At 45.1% G+C, this 20363-nt stretch overlaps 1 protein-coding gene across 3 annotated transcripts in view; it reads right to left on the bottom strand.

Moving 5' to 3' along the window:
• The window catches only part of LOC138287417 (membrane-spanning 4-domains subfamily A member 4A-like), a 214960-nt gene that overhangs the window by 64963 nt on the left and 129634 nt on the right, over positions 1–20363 (bottom strand). For all 3 annotated transcript variants that reach the window (XM_069227832.1, XM_069227833.1, XM_069227831.1), the window contains exon 4: positions 9371–9427. In XM_069227832.1, the coding sequence (XP_069083933.1) occupies positions 9371–9427 (57 nt within the window). The remainder of the gene's footprint in view (positions 1–9370; positions 9428–20363) is intronic.

The raw sequence follows: 20363 nt of genomic DNA, 5'->3' as shown, positions 1-20363 counted from the left end.
GTGAATGGGGCCGGTATCGCAATTTGCGATTCGGTTATAGCATTTGCGATTTTTAAGAAATCGCTATTACCAAATCGCAAATATGATACATGGCACTTTGCGAGTCGGTAATAGCGATTTCTTAAAAAACGCTATTACCGAATCGCAGAGGGCCGTGATGATACATCTGGCTCAAAATGCCCCAGCCTACCTGTTCTCCCACACTAGCTGGCACTTACGTCACCTGCTCTGGAACGTTTCTCCTTCCTTCCCTGCGCAGCCCCACCACTCAAGGTGACCCACCGCTTTACCCTCTCATGATGCTCTCGGTCATTCATCAACTGTACAATACTCATAACTTTGTATCGAGATACACCTTATGTATGTCCAAAGTCATTAATATGTGTAGCACAATATATGATATTTGCATGATGTAGGAAAATGCCACTGTTGGTATGATTACCCCCTACCTTTTTGCCTTTTGTTGATGCTAGTTTTGACTGAAAGGGTGCTGGGACCCTGCTAACCAGGCCCAAGCTCCAGTGTTCTTTCCCTTAACTGTACCTTTGCTTCCACAATTGGCACAGCCCTGACACATAGCTAAGTCCCTTGTAAAAGGTACCCCTGATACCAAGGGGCCTGTGGCTACGGAAGGTCTCTAAGGGCTGCAGCATGTATTATGCCACCCTTGGGACCCCTCACTCAGCACATGCACATTGCCTCACAGCTTGTGTGTGCTGGTGGGATCGAAAAAGACTAAGTTGACATAGCACTCCCCTCAGGGTGCCATGCCCACAACCCACTGCCTGTGGCATAGGTAAGTCACCCTTCTAGCAAGCCTTACAGCCCTAAGGCAGGTTGCACTATACCACAGGTGAGGGCACAGCTGCATGAGCACTATGCCCCTACAGTATCTAAGCCAAATCTTAAGACATTGTAAGTGCAGGGTAGCCATAAAGAGTATATGGTCTGGGAGTTTGTCAAACACAAACTCCACATTTCCATAATGGCTACACTGAATACTGGGTAGTTTTGTATCAAACTTCTCAGCACAATAAATCCACACTGATGCCAGTGTGAGATTTATTGAGAAATGCACCCAGAGGGCATCTTAGAGATGCCCCCTGTATACCAGCCTGACTACTAGTGTTAAGATGACCAGTTTCTGCCAGCCTGTCACCCCCAGACTAGTTTCTGGCCACATGGGGTGAGTGCCTTTGTGCAATCTGTGGCCAGGAACAAAGCCTGTCCTGGGTGGAGGTGCTTCACACCTCCCCCAGCAGGAACTGTAACACCTGGCGATGAGCCTCAAAGGCTCAAGTCTGGGGTTACAATGCCCCAGGGCACTCCAGCTAGTAGAGCTGCCCACCTCCCGGATTCAGCCCCAACTTTTGGTGGCAAGACCGGAGGAGATAATGAGAAAAACAAGGAGGAGTCACCCTCCAGCCAGGACAGCCCCTAAGGTGTCCTGAGCTGAGGTGACCCCTTCCTTAGAAAATCCTCCATCTTGCTTTGGAGGATTTCCCCTAGTAGGATTAGTTATGTGCCCCCCTCCCCACAGGGAGGAGGCACAAGGAGGTTTTAGCCACCCTCAGGGACACTATCCATTGGCTACTGCCCTCCAGCCCTAAACACACCCCTAAATCTAGTATTTAGGGGCGACCATGAACCCAGGAAAACAAACTTCCTGATGACCTGAACAAGAAGAAGGACTGCTGACCTGAAAGCCCTGCAGAGACGGCGGAGATAACAACTGAATTGGCCCCAGCCCTACTGGCCTGTCTCCAGACTCAAAGAGCCTGCAGCAGCGACACATCCAGTGGGACCAGCGACCTCTGCCGACTCAGAGGACTGCTCTGCAACTCAAAGGACCAAGAAACTCCAGAGGACAGCGGCTCTGTCCAAACAACAACAAAGAAACCATCTTTAAAGGGACTCCAGACTCACTCCTGAAGCTTGTCAGCACCCAACGCCCCCGCCCCGTGTACAGAGAAACCAACACTGCAGCGAGGACCCCCAGGCGACTCCCACGACGTGGCCACCCTGAGATGACCTCCCTGCACCCCCACAGCGACGCCTGCAGTGAGAATCCGGAAGATCCCCCTGACCACGACTGCCGGGTAACAAAGAACCCGACACCTGGAAGAAGCACTGCACCCGCAGCCCCCATGTCTGAGAGAAGTCGACTACCGGTGCAGGAGTGACCAGCCGGCGACTCTCCTTCTTGCCCAGTTGGTGGCTTGCCTGAGAAGCCCCCCGTGCCCTGCCTGCATCGCCAGTGACCCCCGGGTCCCTACATTGGAAACCTGACACCTACTTCACGCACTGCACCAGACCGCCCCTGTGTCGCTGAGGGTGTACTGTGTGTGCCTGTTTGGGACCCCCAAGTGCTCTACAAAACCCCCCTGATCTGCTCTGCAAGGATGCAGGTACTTACCTGCTAGCAGACTGGAACCAGAGCACCCCTAGTCTCCATAGGCACCTATGTTATTTGGGCCCCTCTTTGACCTCTGCACCTGACCGGTCCTTTGTTGCTGGTGCTGGGTGTTTGGGGTTGATTTGAACCCTCAACGGTGGGCTGCCTATGCACCGGAGACTGAACTTGTAAGTGCTTTACTTACCAGAGACTAACCTGTACTTACCTCCCCAGGAACTCTTGAATTTTGCAGTGTCCACTTTTAAAAATAGCGTATTGCCGTTTTTGACAAAACTGTGTACATTACTGTTTTACTTCCAAGTTCTATACTTACCTATGTCAAGTACCTTACAATTTATGCATTTACTTGAATTCTGAATCTTGTGGTTCTAAAATAAATTAAGAAAATAATATTTTCTATATAAAAACCTATTGGCCTGGAGTTAAGTATTTGAGTGTGTGTTCCGATTTATTGTCTGACTGTGTACAACAAATTCTTAACACTGCCCTCTGATAAGCCTAATAATTAGTATTATCTATTTTTGCCACTATCAACCTCTAGGGGAACCCCTGGACTCTGTGCACACTATCTCTCACTTTGAGATAGTATATGCAGAGCCAACTTCCTACACATGACCTCTCAATTATTGACCAGGTAGTTGTTCCAAGAGATGTGTGCTCCTAGTGGTTGTCTGGCCTTTCAATTTTCCACAGTAATCCTCAGTTCCACATTGGTGATGTTTGACAAGTACCATAAAAAGTTTGTGCTCCGGTGAGTTCATATTCTTTCTCATATGGGTGGTGTGCACCTATCACCACTAGTTCACTGCTGTGCATTCTTTTCCTGTCTGTGTTGATGTCTCAGGAGTAGAGGGTTGGATGTTATGACTGGGCCACCAACCTTTGACATTTTGATTGTAGATATGTAGATTATCCTTACTTTATTTACCTTATATATTTACACACAGAGCATGCATTCATCTGAATAAACCTTGGCAGTAGTACAGAAAGCATAAAATAAGCAGACAGTGTTCACAAATAAGGGAAGTCTTACAGTCAGGTTCAACTGTGTGAATTCAGATTGTGGCATAATTCACTGAGTGAAGCATTCCAGAGTGAGGTCCCAAGACTCTGAAAGCCCGGACACCACTCCACGCCCATTTAAATCACGTGGCACAGAAAAGGAGGGTGGAGGCCAATCATAAGGACCTACAATGGGTGTAAGAGACCAATAGGTCAGTTAAACTGGCAAGTCTAATCTTGTTGAAAGCCTGATGAATAATTGCAGATAGACTTGAACTGAATGTGCTGCTTCACAGGCAGCCAGTGAAGCAAGCAGGGCTCAGAAAACACACAGACGTGTGTGCCAAATCCAGATTTTCGGTCTTTGCAGTTTACTGACCAAACATTTGGGCATCCAATATAAAAACGCATTGCAGTAGCTCAGGTGAGAGAGACAACGCAGGCACCAACCACACCAGGTGTGTGATAAGAAGCAAAATAGTCTGCACCAGCCCGAGCTGCACAAAGCCATCTTTTTGAGCCTGTGCATGTAAGGAGAGGTCCTTCAAAGAGTTTCGACATTAGTGTTCATAGGAGAGAGTGGTCCAAAAGGGTCTCATTAGCTCCTGGCAAACAAACATTGGGCCAGATTTAAGAAAAGGGGCACTGCACCCAGTGCAGCTGCACTTTTCTTGCGACCCTTAGTGCCCCCCTAACGCCACAGCAGTAGTTAGGGAACTAGTATCAAAATGTATGACGCTAGTTTGGAGCTTTGCAGGATTAGCGTAAAAAATGTTGACGCTAATCCTGCAAAGCCCAGGAAGGCCCATTGTAAACAATGGTGTGCCGCGTTTTAGCACCTGCTCAGAGCAGGCGTTAAAAGTGGCAAAAAAAATGACGTAAAGAAATCTCGGAGATTTCTTTGCGCAATTTGTTCAGCCCTCCTAATGGGGGAACGCCCCCTTTGCATACATTATGCGTGACACAGGCATAATGTGGCATAAAGGGATACAAACTTTGTAAATTTGACACATCGATTTTGGCCTCGTTGGGCCATATTAGTGAAAATAATTACGCTAATGTGGCACAAGGAGGCGCTACGGGCTCTTAAATCCGCCCCATTGCATCCTGATTGTGAGTGAAGATGCTATTTGATCAGTGAGTTGGTAACTGGATGTGCCATTGTTAATAAACCTTCACAATGCTGAGGTATACGATTATTCAGTTTGCTGAAGTATCGTCACAGTCAGGATAGTTGTTTCAGAAACACTTGCCATCAGAGAACGTTATCGACTGGACTTCAATAAAAGTCCTAGTTATTAAGTGTACATTTTGAAGGATAAGGCATTTTACTCATAATTCCTTTATTCTATTTCTTTTAGCACAGCAGCAGGAATCAATTTCAACAAACATGATATAGAAGAGCATATGGTACATAAGGTCCAAATATGTATTTTACTTGTTGAAATGTATTTATTTATTAATTTATTTATACATATATACTTATTTATTTATACACATTTAAACATAATAACGTATTATAATTTAGTAAATATCATGACAGTCAGTACGTTGTTAAAATAAATTATTTTAATACATTAAAAATAAGATTTTAAAATAAATAATATTAAATCATTATGCTGATTTATTATTTCAGATATATTATTTTTTTAACAAATTTATTATTTATAAATATGTGTTACTTATGATTTTTTTGTGTATGTATAGAAACATTTATTTCATTTTCTTGGCTCAGCAGCAGGAATCGATTTTGGCACACATGATCTACAAGAGCACAACGTACACAAGGTTCAAAAAATTGTGGGATAGAAACCTTGAAAATTTGCTGTGGCTATGAAGGCATCCTCATGATGAATTGGGCACAGTACAGACCATGGATATTGTAATATATAGGTCGTATGTACATATTTACATCCTAAGCATGATGGGGAGAAGCAAGCAACTGGAAATGATGAATGAATTCTGGCTTCTTTCTAGGATAAGAAGATGCAATGTCAGAGCAGTTTTGAAGGTACGGGGGAGGAGGGGGAAGTAAGATGGGGGGTGCGGCTTCCGATAATATGGATCCAGTAGATCAAAGAAGCGGGATTGTAATGTGGCAGAGAGCGGTGAGGCACGAGGAGGTGTAACTTGCCTCAGCGCAGGTTGGACTGAAGGAAGTAGAAGAGGTCAAGGGGTAAAGCCTCCTTCAAACTTTGCAGCTGTTGTACTTTGATCAAAGCGTGAAGTCAGAGGCTATAATTGTCTCCTTCTGTGGTAGTCATACTTAAAAGTCTATGGGCAAGATTTAAGAGGGCCTAGTGCCATTCCTACACCACATTAGTGTCATTTTTTACACTAATGTGGCGCTGGAAGGCCAAAAACGCTGTGCTACTTTGTAACCCCTTGCACCACATTATGCCTGTGCCAGGCATATTGTATGTAAAGGGGGCGTTTCCCCATTAGGGGGGTTGAAAAAATGGCTCTAGAAAATCTAAGAGATTTCTTTGGGTCATTTTTATCGGCATCATTAACGCCTGCTCGGAGCAGGCGTTAAAGGGAGGCTCCCATTGTTTTTAATGGGCCACTGGGTGCTTTGTAGGATTAGCGTCAACATTTTTGATGCTAATCCTGCAAAGCGTCGGACTAGTGTAAAAAATATGACGATAGTACGCCTGACTACTGCCATGGTGCGCTGTATTTTAAATACGGCGCACACATGGTGGCGTTAGGGGGCGCTAAGGGGTGCAAGAAAAGTGGCGCTGCACTAGGTGCAGCGCTACTTTTCCAAAATCTGCCCCTTTGTTTCTTGAGTAAGTCAACTGATCTAGTGGTTATGTGATAATTTGTCATGTAGCAGAAAAGCAAAGCTACAAACATTTATAGCCGACATGATTCGCTCTGGCTTGTAGCTTCTTCTCGTCGCTAATTAAGGTTGCAAATCAGTATAATTAAGTGCTAAATTCTTGGCATCAATTTGCTGTTTAGAGAGCCTGGTCATCTCATCTCTTTGTGATCTGTCTTAACTTCAAGACATCATCCTTACTGTCCGGACATGCGCACGACTGTCGAACAACCTTGAAGGCAAGGATTAGTATATTGTACGCTGTTCTACATTCAGATCGATAGCTAGCTAATTTGGTTATGATAATGTGAGCGTATTTGGGCAGGTTGTAGAGGGTCTAGTCTAAGGCTATGAAAGCATGGCAAGAGAAGCCGATCAATTAACTACTGAAGAAACTTAGGGGCATATTTATACTCTACGCTGGATTTGTGTCCTTTTTCTTTTACGCAAATCCGGCGCAAACTTAACTCCATATTTATATTTTGGCGCTAGAGATGTGCCAATGACCAGTGTTTCTTTAAACAAGTCCTGGATATCTGGAAGGAACCAGTTATGTAGCAGCGGCACTGCAAGGCCCCTGGATTGATGGCATCTCCTTTGTGTGCAGCCAGAAGAATAACATTAATGTTAATTATTTCTTATAGAGGACCAACAAGCACATATTGGAGACAACTGCAACCTCCTCCGATAGGATGACTTGTCATACTTGGAGAAAATTAACGTCCACAGAAGAGGTTAAATGCACGATTGAAGAACCCCTGGCTGAGTTCCTGGAATCCTCAGCCCAACAGCAGCACTCAGGCCGTGATTTATACTTTTTGGTGCAAAAAACTGCACTAATGCAGTTTTGCACCAAAAAGTTTAGCACCGACTTGCACCATTTCTGTGCACCAGCCGGGCACCATATTAATGTAATGGTGCAAGTCGGTGCAAAGGGTAGGATAGCGTAAAAAAAAATGACATTAGTCGGGTGGGGCCGGTGGTATAGAAGAAGGGGGTTTTGCACCAAAAAATTATGTTGGGCAGGTTAGAGTAAAAAAAATGACTCTAACCTGCCTAGAGTCATTTTCTGATGTGAAACCATCCATACCACATGACTCCTGTCTTAGAAAAGACAGGAGTCATGCCCACCACCCCAATGGCCAGCACAGGGGACCAGGGTCACCTGGGCATGGCCATTGCACCCAGTGCCCTGTAGGGGGGTCAGTTTCAGGGCCCCCAATAGCACTTTAAAAAATAAAATAAAATACTTACCTGTACTTACCTATACTTACCTGGGATGGGGTCCCCCATCCTCAGCTGTCCCTCTGGTGTGGGTGGAAGTGTCCCTGGGGCCTGGGGAGGGCACCTGTGGGATTATTCCATGGTGTTCCACCGTGGAAATAGGCCTACAAGTCCCCTAGCGCCTGCCCTGACTGAGGTGTTCGAAAATGGTGCAAAGCAAACTTTGCACCATTTTTTAACCCCTCCTCCCCTCCTGTGCGTGATTTTTGCACAGTAGGATAAATAAGGCGCTAGGGCCTTATAGTAATTTTTTACCCGGCATCTTATTGACGCAAGGTAGTTTTCCGCAGGCAAAAAATGACTTTAACTCTAATATTTGGCGCTAGACATGTCTAGCGCCAAAATATAAATATGGAGTTAAGTTTGCGCCGGATTTGTGTAAAAAAAATGACCCAAATCCGGCGCAAACAGAGTATAAATATGCCCCTAAGTGTACTCAGGAAAGCCCCTGATTCTTGAAAAAGTAGCATTAACTGAGAGAATGCCAGACCCACATTAAAAGGCTTGGCTTCATTTCTCAGCCAGAGAAGAGCATCCGCTCCAGGCTAAAGAATTAAGCTCACCTTTGTTGCATTGCCCAATGCTCCAATTCTATGTGTCCAATTCAAAGCCGACCCTCCAGAAATAGTCTTCTCTGATGAGCCACAGGACAGCTTTTTTCTCCACTTCACGGTGAAAAGCAGTCGTAACCCCAATTTCAAACCAACCTCACATGTCGCTCATACTTTTTATTTGCAAGCATCACAAAAAGTCTTGGATTTATACTGGACGCTTACCACCGCCGATATTCATCAGTCCAGCACCATACCTATTCACACATTCAGGATTACATGGTAGAAAGGGGGCCCAAACCCGTTCTTATACTTATCTGAAACCACCACTTGTCCAAATAGTGACCAAAAACAGAAGTCGGTCAATAATTATCACATTAGACTTTTTGTTGCCGTGGTGGTAGGTGGTGGTGGTGGTGGTGTCCTTATGCAGCGCTCGCTCATCAAAGAACGCGTCACGTACGTTTCCAACATACAACCGCTGTACTTGTATCTAGGAAATAACATTTCATTCCATTTGGTGTAGAGAGACTGTGGTAAGTATCATGTAAAGGGGGGCACTGTGAGATATGCTGGCTATGCCATTTGCCCTTTTCTGGGCTCCCTCGCATCATTTACAGATCAAGGAAATTTTATTTTCAGCTCTGCGAGCAAGAGCTGGCTATGCTACTGGGAAACGTCTGGAGATAGAACAGACACAGGAAGGAGTGATATCGAAAGGACCACCCTGTCTTGGCTAGTCCCTCTGGCATCTTTCCAGGTTTAGTCATTCTGTCTTAGACAAATCAACAGCAAATGTAAGCGGATGCCCAAAAAAGGCACAAATAAAGATACACTACTTAAAAACACAAAGGGACGCATGTACAAAGATCCGGGTTTGCAACTCGCAAACTTATTTTGCGATTTGGTAAATAGATTACTGGATCGCAAAATAGGCTCTGTACATACCAAAATGTGTTTTTTTCTGTCGCAAACGGTCGAATTCTACCAATCGGGCCGTTTGCAACAGGAAAAATGGTACATACATGTGCACCAAAATTATTAAATTCATTAGAAACACAAAAATATACACATGTAGGCACTCAAGGCAACACACCTACACACACCACATGAAAGAATAAATGCAATTTACCTTCACTCATACCGTAAGCATTTAAAAGCAGAACCAAAACAATTTGATATAGAAGAAGGCACACAAATATACATAAATAAAAAGGAAACCCCAAAAGTCACACACACACATTCATCTCGCCTACGAAGCCACCTCTCTCAGACCTTCTCTGAATGACTTACCAAGGATGACCTGGGCCGGCATGCTGTGATGACAGACAAGATCCCTGAAATTGTGTACTGTGAAGAGAGAGAGATGCAACATTAGTGGGATATAAAACTCACCCAGGGCAGCATGGGCCCTCAGATTGTGAATATGGAGAAGTATGAGCATCACGATTATATAAATGGGACCAATGGGGGTAGCACCAATGTATTTAGCTTTAGGTAGCAACGTCTAAGCCCACCAGAATGTCAGAGCACACAGCAATAGCAGTGAAGGGATGCTTCATACACACAAGGAAACAAATGATAAAATTACAGAAGTGAGTTCAAAGTTCAATCACAGAGTTCTGCAGGAAAGAGGGAATAATTCCACATCTGGCCAGAGCAGCATTCACCTTGGATAAGAGGGACCGATGTGGAGCTGAGCAGTGTGAGGCGTGAGCGGAGTGCTTCGGTTCCACCACTGTGAAGAGGACTTCACTTCCTTCCTCTGAGAACCAAAGTTATGACTCACCTCCTGGTGGTGGGGCTGCTGGGAATTTCGAGTGTGTGTAGTATGATGGGTGGAAACAGGAAATAGCCTCTCGTACTACATCCCTCAGTTCAGTGGACAGAGGAAAATTTGTTTTCCCACATGGTATCCAATGGAGTGTGGTCTGAGCAGAAAGGCTACACTCTAGTGGAAAGTACATGTGGTGTGTGAGTACATAACAACAGATTCGTACAAAGAAACAATTTCAAGGTGTAATGTCTTAAATCAGTGTTTCCCGCCCTGTGGTCCGCAGACCCCCAGGGGCCCGTGACACATTCCCAGGGGGTCCGCAGGCCTGGACCGGCATGAAGGCACTTCTCCAGCTGGGCCCTCTACAGAAACGTGCGTGCTTTTTTATCTGTTTATTCATTTGTGCGGCAGCTTTAAATGCACTGCAAAGTTCAGTGTAAGCATTCCGACAAAAATAAAAGTGTCAAGGTAACTCTGGTGATTAATGTACCTGCTGGAGAGATGGGAGTTTGTCTAGTAGTGGCAGTTTTGACTCATTGGAGGTAGTGCAGATGGTTAACATGCCAGATGGAAAGAACCTGTATCATGCAAAGAGAATCACATTTTATGTGCATAGCACAGTGGGTTACAGAGATTCTTTTTTATTGTGCAGTTCAAAAGTCACAATCGTAATCTAGCACAGTGAGTTATGAACTGCCAACAAAGAACTACATGGAACAAATTAGAAAATTATATTTTTTTCCAATTCTTTCATTACTGCTAAAAGAAAGGTTGGCTTGCATAGAAGAACGCTATTATTAAAATCAATGCTAGCCACTGTGTTATGTTCTGAATCCTGAGTTTGTGTTTTTCCAGACCAAGCACTCTTGGAAAATGCCTAACAGTATGGATGAGGTGAATCCTACACCTTGTAGTCCCCTGTAAAGTGTTTTGTCACCCTTCACTGGTATGAGAGGTGCTATAAATCAAATTAAATACATGTGACAGAGAGGCTATGGAGAGATGAGAGGCCTTTATGGTTTTACTTCCTTTGCCCACCACACATTAAATTAAAAAGTTTATGTATGTAAAAAATAAAAAATAAAATTGCTTGGGAAATGTAGAATCTGACTTGAGGATTCAGTTTTCCTAAATAAAACCAAAACATTGAAAAGTTAGTCACTGACATGCAGCACAAACCTTCCCATTAAATTTTCAAATTTTTGCTATTTTTTCCAATATAAAATAATGATATCTTTACTAATTTGAGTATTTGTTTGGCTTGTATTTGTTTGTGTATTTTTTGCGAATTACAGTTTTATTGTTTGAAATTTAAATCATACAAATTTCTTGGGGGTCCCCGGCTTCCAGTAGTGATTCAGTGGGGGTCTTCGGGAGTCAAAAGGTTGGGAAACACTGTCTTAAATTAGTAATCAGAAGCAATAATGATCTACTCTGGACCAGAAAATCAACAGATATTAGAAGCAAAGTTTCTGTAAAGGAAATAAAATGCACAGATACTCTGTGGATGCATGAACAACTACATCGAGCATCTTTGAATGGGATCTGTAAAAAGAAAATAAAAAGTGAAAAATGCCCACCACGCATTCATGTTCCCGCACACATGGGGGCCGCCATCTTGAAATGGTCAAGAAATTATATTAAAATGGACAACCACTGGTAGCACAGAGGCCAAGATAATACTATGTGGAGGATGGGAAGGGAGAGGAAAGTTGGAAAATTGAAGTGAAGCAAATAGAGGGTGAACGGAGGAGAAGGAAGAGAGATAGGAAAAGAAAATAGTCTCTCACATTCCATGCAGGCCAAGATCTGACATAATCAGTGAGAGGACACACCAACCAATCAAAAAACTATGGTCCATATTGAAGGAAAAGTGGTCCCCCTTACCGACACCTAACAACACCATGGTTGCGCTATATTTACAATACGGTGCACAATGGCAGTTGTTAGCGTTACTATTTTTTACGCTATTGTGGCGCTTTGCTACACCAGTGTAAAAAATGTTGACGCTAGTGCAGCAAGGTGCAGGAAAGCCTATAGGTTACTATGGGTGCATCATTTTGACGCCTGCTCTGAGCAGGCGTTAAAAATTATGCCAAAAATGGCGTAGTGAAACCTTTTAAGTTTCACTGCGCTATTTTTGCAGGCCTCCTAGCGCCGGAATGCCCCCCTTGCATACATTATGCCTGGCGCAGGCATAATGTTGTACAACGGGTTACAAAGTGGTGCAATGCAGGCATTGTGCCACTCTGTAAATATGTTGCAGCAAAAAAGCCACTTTAGTGCTGCCTTTGCGTTAACAAATGACACTATGGCGGCACTAAGGTGGTGCCACGGGCTCTTAAATATGCCCCTCTAAGTCTGCATTGGCCCGGGGAGGAACTAACTCAAGACTAAGGAGGAAAACCACCAATTTAAAGCACTGAACTGAGACAGACAACAAAGCTATCAATTCAAGAGAAAGGGGCTGACCCAAAGGCGGCTCGATGTAAATGTATTATATTGGAAACAATAGGTGCCAGATCTATCAAGGGATCGCATTGCCTTTTGGTTACACAGGGAGCTGCAAGGGCAACATAATCCCTAAATCAGATTCTCCAAGCAGCGCAAGGCCACCTTGCATGGCCTTGTGGTGCTTGGTAAACCTGGAGTAACGCAAGGAAGCGCAAGTCGCTGCCTTGCATCTCTGTGCCCTGGGAAGACGTTTCATGGGTGGAGCGTGGGAGTTCCCCCACATCCACCCATGGATTTTGGTTCATTCCCAGATTAACCATCACTGGGAAACCTGGCATTGCATCAAAATGCTATACATTCCCAGGGAGGCACAACAAGGAGAAATATATGTTTTCTTCTTAATTCTTTCCTCTGTAGCACGCTCAGAAAGAGGAAAAAGCGTCAGAGGATTTTTTCCTGCAGGAAGGCGTCCCTTCCTGCTTAAAAACAATCCTGTCTGCAACACAGGCACCCTTGCGCCTCAACGTAAGGGTGCTTACTTTGGCACTAGACAGCAGATTGGCACCAGCGCCGGCAGAGAGCAGGTGTGTGCCATATATCGGAAAATATGGAAGATTCCTGCCCTCTCCCTTTCACAAAGCACAGCACAGCAAGTTGTGCTGCTGCTGCATGAACTATTGATGAATCTAGCCCAATAGGTCTTCAGCAGACAACAGCTAAAACGTAGCCGAGATAAAAAAAAATACAGCCACATAGGAATGCTGTTAAACCTCCTACTAAAAGAAACCAGTCCAAGAAATATCACTTTAAGCAGCAATATGCTGTAATGCATAGAAGCCTTCATTAATCCATACAGTTATTTCATGCTACAAGGATTGTAACTATAATTGTAAAGGAGCAAGCAAGGTACTGCATGAACATGTAAATCAAGATCATAAATTAAGTGCATTGCCCATAGCACCAATATACATACGGATAACTGCACCCGTAAAAAACAAAGGGCACCTTCATTGTTTCCTGCAATAACCTACAAGTCCATACTGGGAACACTGAGACTAAATGGCATGAAAATGCTAAGCAGCAGAATGTACCACTCTGTACGCATGCTGTGCATTGAAGCTCCCAGGCTTGCGCCCTCATCCCTTAATGTGGCACCTTTCCTAGAAAGAGGCCCACTGCTCACTTGAGACATCTACACACACTAAGTAATTGGTTTGCATTAAGAATGAAATGTAAATGCACTCTGAATCTAGTGGGCTGAAAAGGAAAGTAAATCTAAAAGACATATTTAAGAGCCCCTAGCTCCATTTCAACAGTGCATTGGCATCATTTTTAATGCTAATGTGGCGTTAGAAGGCAAAAAACTCTGTGCCATATTTACAGAGCGGCGCAATGCTCAGAGCAGGCGTTAAAAGGAGGCTTCCATTGGTTACAATGGGCCTCTGGGTTCCTTGCAGGATTAGCGTCAGAAATCCTGACGCTAGTCCCTTAACTACAGCCATGGTGCGCCCGATTTTAAATATGGCGCACACATGGTGGCATTCGGGGGGCACTAAGGGGCGCAAGAGACGTGTGCAACGTCATTTTTCTTAAATAAGTGTCTCATAACTCTTGATCAGCAAACGTTACCAGCAAACAATCCTATCACAGATTCTGACTCCATGTGATGTAAATCTTTATTACTGCGAGCGGCATTCGGGCCACTGCCACCAACACAAAGAGAATACTTTTGTGCAATACTGCATTCTATGTTTTTAGGAGAGACTAGCTGCAAAACACGCTGTCTTTTTGTCACACACCATATACGTGTTACCATGGGAAGCATTTTGCCATCAGTATGACTTCCCAGCACAAATGTGTAGGAGGCTGGCCTGGCTTATAGTGGGTACCTTGTGGTACTTACACCTTGTGCCAGGTCCAGTTATCCCTTATTGGTAGAATAGAGGTGTTCTAGCAGCTTAGGCTGATAAGAGGTAGCTATAGCAGAGCAGCTTAGGCTGAACTAGGAGACCTGCAAAGCTCCTACTATACCACTTATATCATATAGCACTATATCATAAGAAACACAATACTCAGAGTTACTAAAAATAAAGTTACTTTATTTTAGTTACAATTTGCCAAAAGTATCGCAGAGGATAAACTCCCTTAGGAGGTAAGTAATATACACAAATTATATGCACACAAACCAAAATCAGGTAAGTAACAGTTAGAAAAGTAGTGCAAACACTGTAGAATCACAATAGAATGCAATAGGGAGAAATAGACCTAGGGGCAACACAAACCATATACTCCAAAAGTGGAATGCGAACCACGAATGGACCCCAGGCCTAGTGTAGAGTGTAGAGGGTCGCTGGGAGTGTAAGAAAACTAAGGGTGTCCAAGATACGCCACCTTAAGACCCTGAAAAGTAGGAGTAAAGTTACCCTACTACCCCAGAAAGACAGTAAAGGCGAGATAGGGGATTCTGCAAGGACAACAAGTGACTGCAAAACACTGAAGACGGATTCCTGGACCTGAGGACCTGTAAAGGAAGGGGACCAAGTCCAAGAGTCACGCAAGTTTCCAGTGGGGGCAGGAGCCCACTAAACCCCGGATGAAGGTGCAAAAGGGTTGCCTCTGGGTGGAAGAAGCCAAAGATTCTGCAACAACGGAAGGTGCCAGGAACTTCTCCTTTAGTCAGAAGATGTCCCACGGCGTGCTGGAGGACGCAGAGTTGTTTCCACGCAGAAAGACAGCAAACAAGCCTTGCTAGCTGCAAGAGTCACAGTTGAGGATTTTGGGTGCTGCTGGGGCCCAGGAAGGACCAGGAGGTCACCCCTTGGAGGAGGAGACAGAGGGGGCGCTCAGCAACTCAGAGAGCCCTCGCAGAAGCAGGCAGCACCCGCAGAAGTACCTGAACAGGCACTTAGAAGATCTGAGGACAGGGGTCGACTCAGAGTCACAAAGGAGGGTCCCACGACGTCGGAGTCCAACTCAGCGAGTTGGGCAATGCAGGACGGAGTGCTGGGGACCTGAGCTAGGCTGTGCACATATGAAGTCTTGCAAAAGTGCACAGAAGCCTGAGCAGCTGCAGTTCACGCAGTACACAGGATTGCTGTCTGGCGTGGGGAGGCAAGGACTTACCTCCAACAAATTTGGACAGAAGGGCCACTGGACTGTTGAAGACACTTGGACCCTGCTCCTGTGTTCCAGGGACCACGCTCGTCAGGATGAGAGGGGACCCAGAGGACCGTTGATGCAGATGTTTGGTGCCTGCGTTAGCAGGGGGAAGATTCCGTCGACCCATAGGAGATTTCTTCTTGGTTTCTAGTGCAGGGTGAAGGCAGACAGCCCTCAGAGCATGCACCACCAGGAAACAGTCGAGAAAGCCGGCAGGATTGGGCTCTACAATGTTGCTGGTAGCCTTCTTGCTACTTTGTTGCGGTTATGCAGGCGTCCTGGAGCAGTCAGCGGTCGATCCTTTGCAGAAGTCGAAGAGGGAGGTGCAGAGGAACTCTGGTGAGCTCTTGCATTCGTTATCTGGTGAGATGCCCACAGGAGAAACCATAAATAGCCCACAGAGGAGGATTGGCTACTGAGAAAGGTAAGAACATATCAGGAGGGGTCTCTGACATCACCTGCTGGCACTGGCCACTCAGAGCTGTCCACTGTGCCCTCACACCTCAGCATCCAAGATGGCAGATGTCTGGGACACACTGGAGGAGCTCTGGGCACCTCCCCTGGGAGGTGCTGTTCAGGGGAGTGGTCACTCCTCTTTCCTTTGTCCAGTTTCACGCCAGAGCAGGGCTGGGGATCCCTAAACCGGTGTAGACTGGCTTATGCAGAGAGGGCACCATCTGTGCCCATCAAAGCATTTCCAGAGGCTGGGGGAGGCTACTCCTCCCCAGCCCTTCACACCTATTTCCAAAGGGAGAGGGTGTAACACCCTCTCTCAGAGGAAATCCTTTGTTCTGCCTTCCTGGGACCAGGCTGCCCAGGCCCCAGGGGGGCAGAAACCTGTCTGAGGGGTTGGCAACAGCAGTAGCTGCAGTGGAGACCCCGGAAAGTTAGTTTGGCACTACCCGGGCTCTGTGCTGGAGACCCGGGGATGCATGGAATTGTCCCCCCAATACCATTCTGGTATTGGGGTGACAATTCCATGATCCTAGACATGTTACATGGCCATGTTCGGAGTTACCATGGTGACGCTACATATAGGTATTGACCTATATGTGGGGCACGCGTGTAATGGTGTCCCCGCACTCACAAAGTCTGGGGAATTTGCCCTGAACAATGTGGGGGCACCTTGGCTAGTGCCAGGGTGCCCACACACTAAGTAACTTTGCACCTAACCTTCACCAAGTGAGGGTTAGACATATAGGTGACTTATAAATTACTTAAGTGCAGTGTAAAATGGCTGTGAAATAACGTGTGTGTTATTTCACTCAGGCTGCAGTGGCAGTCCTGTGTAAGAATTGCCTGGGCTCCCTATGGGTGGCAAAAGAAATGCTGCAGCCCATAGGGATCTCCTGGAACCCCAATACCCTGGGTACCTAGGTACCATATACAAGGGAATTATAAGGGTGTTCCAGTGTGCCAATGAGAATTGGTAAAATTAGTCACTAGCCTGCAGTGACAATTTTAAAAGCAGAGAGAGCATAAACACTGAGGTTCTGGTTAGCAGAGCCTCAGTGATAAAGTTAGGCACCACACAGGGAACACATTCAGGGCACACTTTATGAGCAATGGGGCCCTGACTAGCAGGATCCCAGTGACACATAGGCAAAAACAAACATACATACAGTAAAAATGGGGGTAACATGCCAGGCATGATGGTACTTTCCTACAAAATGTACATTTGTCATAGAGGAGAAAACTACTCTTTCTAAGGTGCAGTTCATTTGGAATACTACAATATTCTGGAACCTCGTGCTTCCGATATTTTGGGTACTCTTAGGTCAGGGTGAGAGATTACCAATCTGTTTAACCGACTGTTATTGCTCCTCTCTGAAAGAGGACCAGACTGTTAACATTTAAGAAAAATGTAATACCCATATGTGAAACAAACGTGAAAACCAGGGAGAAACCAGAAGATAGTTTTTCTAAGTGCTATATTGTGTCTGATCATTATACACACTGCCGAACCTCCTGGCTGACCAAGACGGAAGGAGGGTGGCTCAACTCAGCACAAAAGAGACTTCACTGCGGAGTTCTGAACAAGACAAGTGAAATATCCAGCAGTGGCGTCTTACTTGTGTGGGCGTCAAGGCTCCTCCATCCTTGTTTTCAGCTCATTTTTAAGGCTCGCCTAAAACAGTGCACATGCGCTGCCGCTTGCAGGAGATATTACGTATAACAAGGGGCATGGAGCCCACTCCTGGCGTACCATTCGTTGGGTTCATTGTCACTCTTATTTGATGCCTCCTAATTATACAGTGCTTGCATTAATTACTGTCCTTTCGCTGGTCCTGTTGTGACTCAGGTACTTTTTTCTTTTTCCCTTGTCGTCCTTTTTCGTGTTGCTTTTTCCTCTCCCCCCGCACCCTTGTCCGTGTTCCTTTTTATCCACCCCCCCTTGTCCATGTTGCTTCTTTTCTCCACCCTCCCATTGTCTGTGTTGCTTCTTATACCCCACTCCGACCCTGCCGTTGTCCGCGTTGCTTCTTCCCCCACACCCTCCTGTTATCCCTGTTGCCTCTTCCTGTCCATCCCACCACCCCCTTATCTGCGTTGCCCTCCCCTCACCACCCTCCATAACAAAACAAGCATTTGCAATGCAACTGGTCTCGCGTTTGCTTGCATTAGAGCGATTCGCGTTGTAAACTCCTAATCGGACTTTTCTTGCTACATAAACTAATAATGAAAAGTAAAACAGTTTCACATATGCAAGCCGATGGTCGCCAAGAGCGTGAAAGAGAAACAGAAAAGGAAACAGAAGTTCACTCACAGTGAAAGTTATCAGCAAAAGTGCAATTATCCATGTTACCAGCAAAAGTGCAATTATCCATGTAACAGGTTTGATATCATGCAAAGTACTGACTTCTGCCCAGCGACATCGTGCTGCACAGGAAATTAAAAGATAAAGTAGTCCAGAAACCAGCTGAAAACACAGAGCCTCGTATGTTTTCAGTAGTTTACAGGTGCGCTCAACGAGGGCTAAACACCGGAATGCCTTTCACAAATTGATTTTCAAAAGGCAAGCCCACGAACTAATGAAAGTGACAGGCATGACATGGGCATGGTTAGAAGCCCACAGAGAGATTACAACATGGTCCAGAGCGATTGCGCGAGCTCAACCCTATAAAAGCAATATCACAAGTCTAGCGATGGCCGCGTCACATAGGGTTACCAGATTTTTAAAACAAAAAAAACAGGGACATTTCACAAAAATAGAAGAACCACAATTTTACATCATCCCAGGGGCACATAATGACAGCGCTCATTCACATAACAACACAGACAACGAGGTATTAAGGAAATAAAATGCATTGTTTTAAGCCCAGAATCTTACCTGCACATTAAATTGCTTTCTGATAACAAATGCTAACTAGTGTTGCGTTGGAACACATAAAAGCTGCCTCTCTCTGAAAACCGGGACATGAGCCAAATTTAGTAAAATCTGCCAAGACAGCAGGTGAAGGGCGCTGTCTCGGCAAATGGGGGGCCCGGGTCATCCTAGCCTAGCGTCATGGCGCTTTCGTTTCACCTTCCGCTTCCCTCCCACCTAAGGCGCCAGGAAGTGTGTGTTGTAAAGATCACACACCACAACAGCTCCAGGCCAGCTGCAAGGAACACAGACCGGGCTCTGTTTACACGACGGTTCTTTAAACACTCCATTGAAACTTTTTAACCGCTAATAAGCTTTGTTGAGCTTCAACTCTTCAAAACCTAGTTGGAATTAATATATTACTTTAGCGTGTACCATAAGGGAAAAAGTGCATTTGGAATTAATAAAATGGAATATAAAATGGGCTGATTATACCTGAGTATTTAACGCAAGTTTGGATGTGTTTGACAGGCACCAGCTTTTACTGAATAAGAGGTACGGATAGTACATTCAAATCCAGATTTTCTGGTATATAAAAATAACATATCATTTTTAAATACATAAATGAACACATTGGCCTAGTGCCCAGAACCATATGTCTTGGCACATCACAACGGTGTCATACTTTGCCGCTGTACAAACCTTCAGCAGATTAAGAAGTAAACACAACAGGCGCCTAGAAGGCTGTTTTGCTGTTTGAATATGATTAAAAAATATGAAAAAAACAAGCGCATGCTTCATAGTTTGCCTGCAACTGAGACTCAGGCACAGTCTGACTCGTACAGAGAGGGAAAGAGTACTTGGGGCACACTCGAGTACCTTCAGCAGGGAAAGTGACTTTCATTTTCCATACGACGTCTAGGGGTAGTAAGCGCTACATAAAGACAATCACATGGCTCCTTCGAGGAGATCTATGCTTAACCCCTTGGTCGCAGGTTTGGTCTCTACGAGTCCACTCAGCCATTTATCCTTCCAATGCCGATAAAAATAGTAACAGTGCGCCGGATCGCAGCGGAACATCTGTAATTCAGCGCCAAGAAACCGGCGGATAGCGCGCGCTTCACAAATACAAGTCATGCAATGAGAACGTTCTATTTCTAACCATCACGAGGTGCGTGTTTTGGCTTTAAAGACCGTGAACTATTCTACCAAGTTATTTCTCTTGCATTTTGTGAATCACAATCATTTTATACCGAATGCCTATCAATTAGTACACAATGTATCGTTGTTTTTCCACCATGTTAAAGTTGCAGGTTTTGATAACATATTAAACATTTGTATCCATTCCTATTACATTTTCCTGCCATTGTGAGTTTGTGACAAGTGTATTCCTCGTGGGGCAGGGGTGGCTGAAGTAAGAAAATGCACACGTGCGCCTCACCGTGTGAGTCTTACACAATCGGACACATAGATTAAACATCAACGCAGTGAACCATTGTGTTCGTCCTGGTCTGCGTGTAATTCGTTCCGGAACACAAACTGCACTATCTGGACACTGAATGCACGTTTTTTCTATTTGATTTAACTTT

The sequence above is a fragment of the Pleurodeles waltl genome, chromosome 4_1 (assembly GCF_031143425.1).
Source record: "Pleurodeles waltl isolate 20211129_DDA chromosome 4_1, aPleWal1.hap1.20221129, whole genome shotgun sequence".
Taxonomy (NCBI): Eukaryota; Metazoa; Chordata; class Amphibia; order Caudata; family Salamandridae; genus Pleurodeles; species Pleurodeles waltl.
This window is presented reverse-complemented; position numbering and strand designations above follow the sequence as displayed.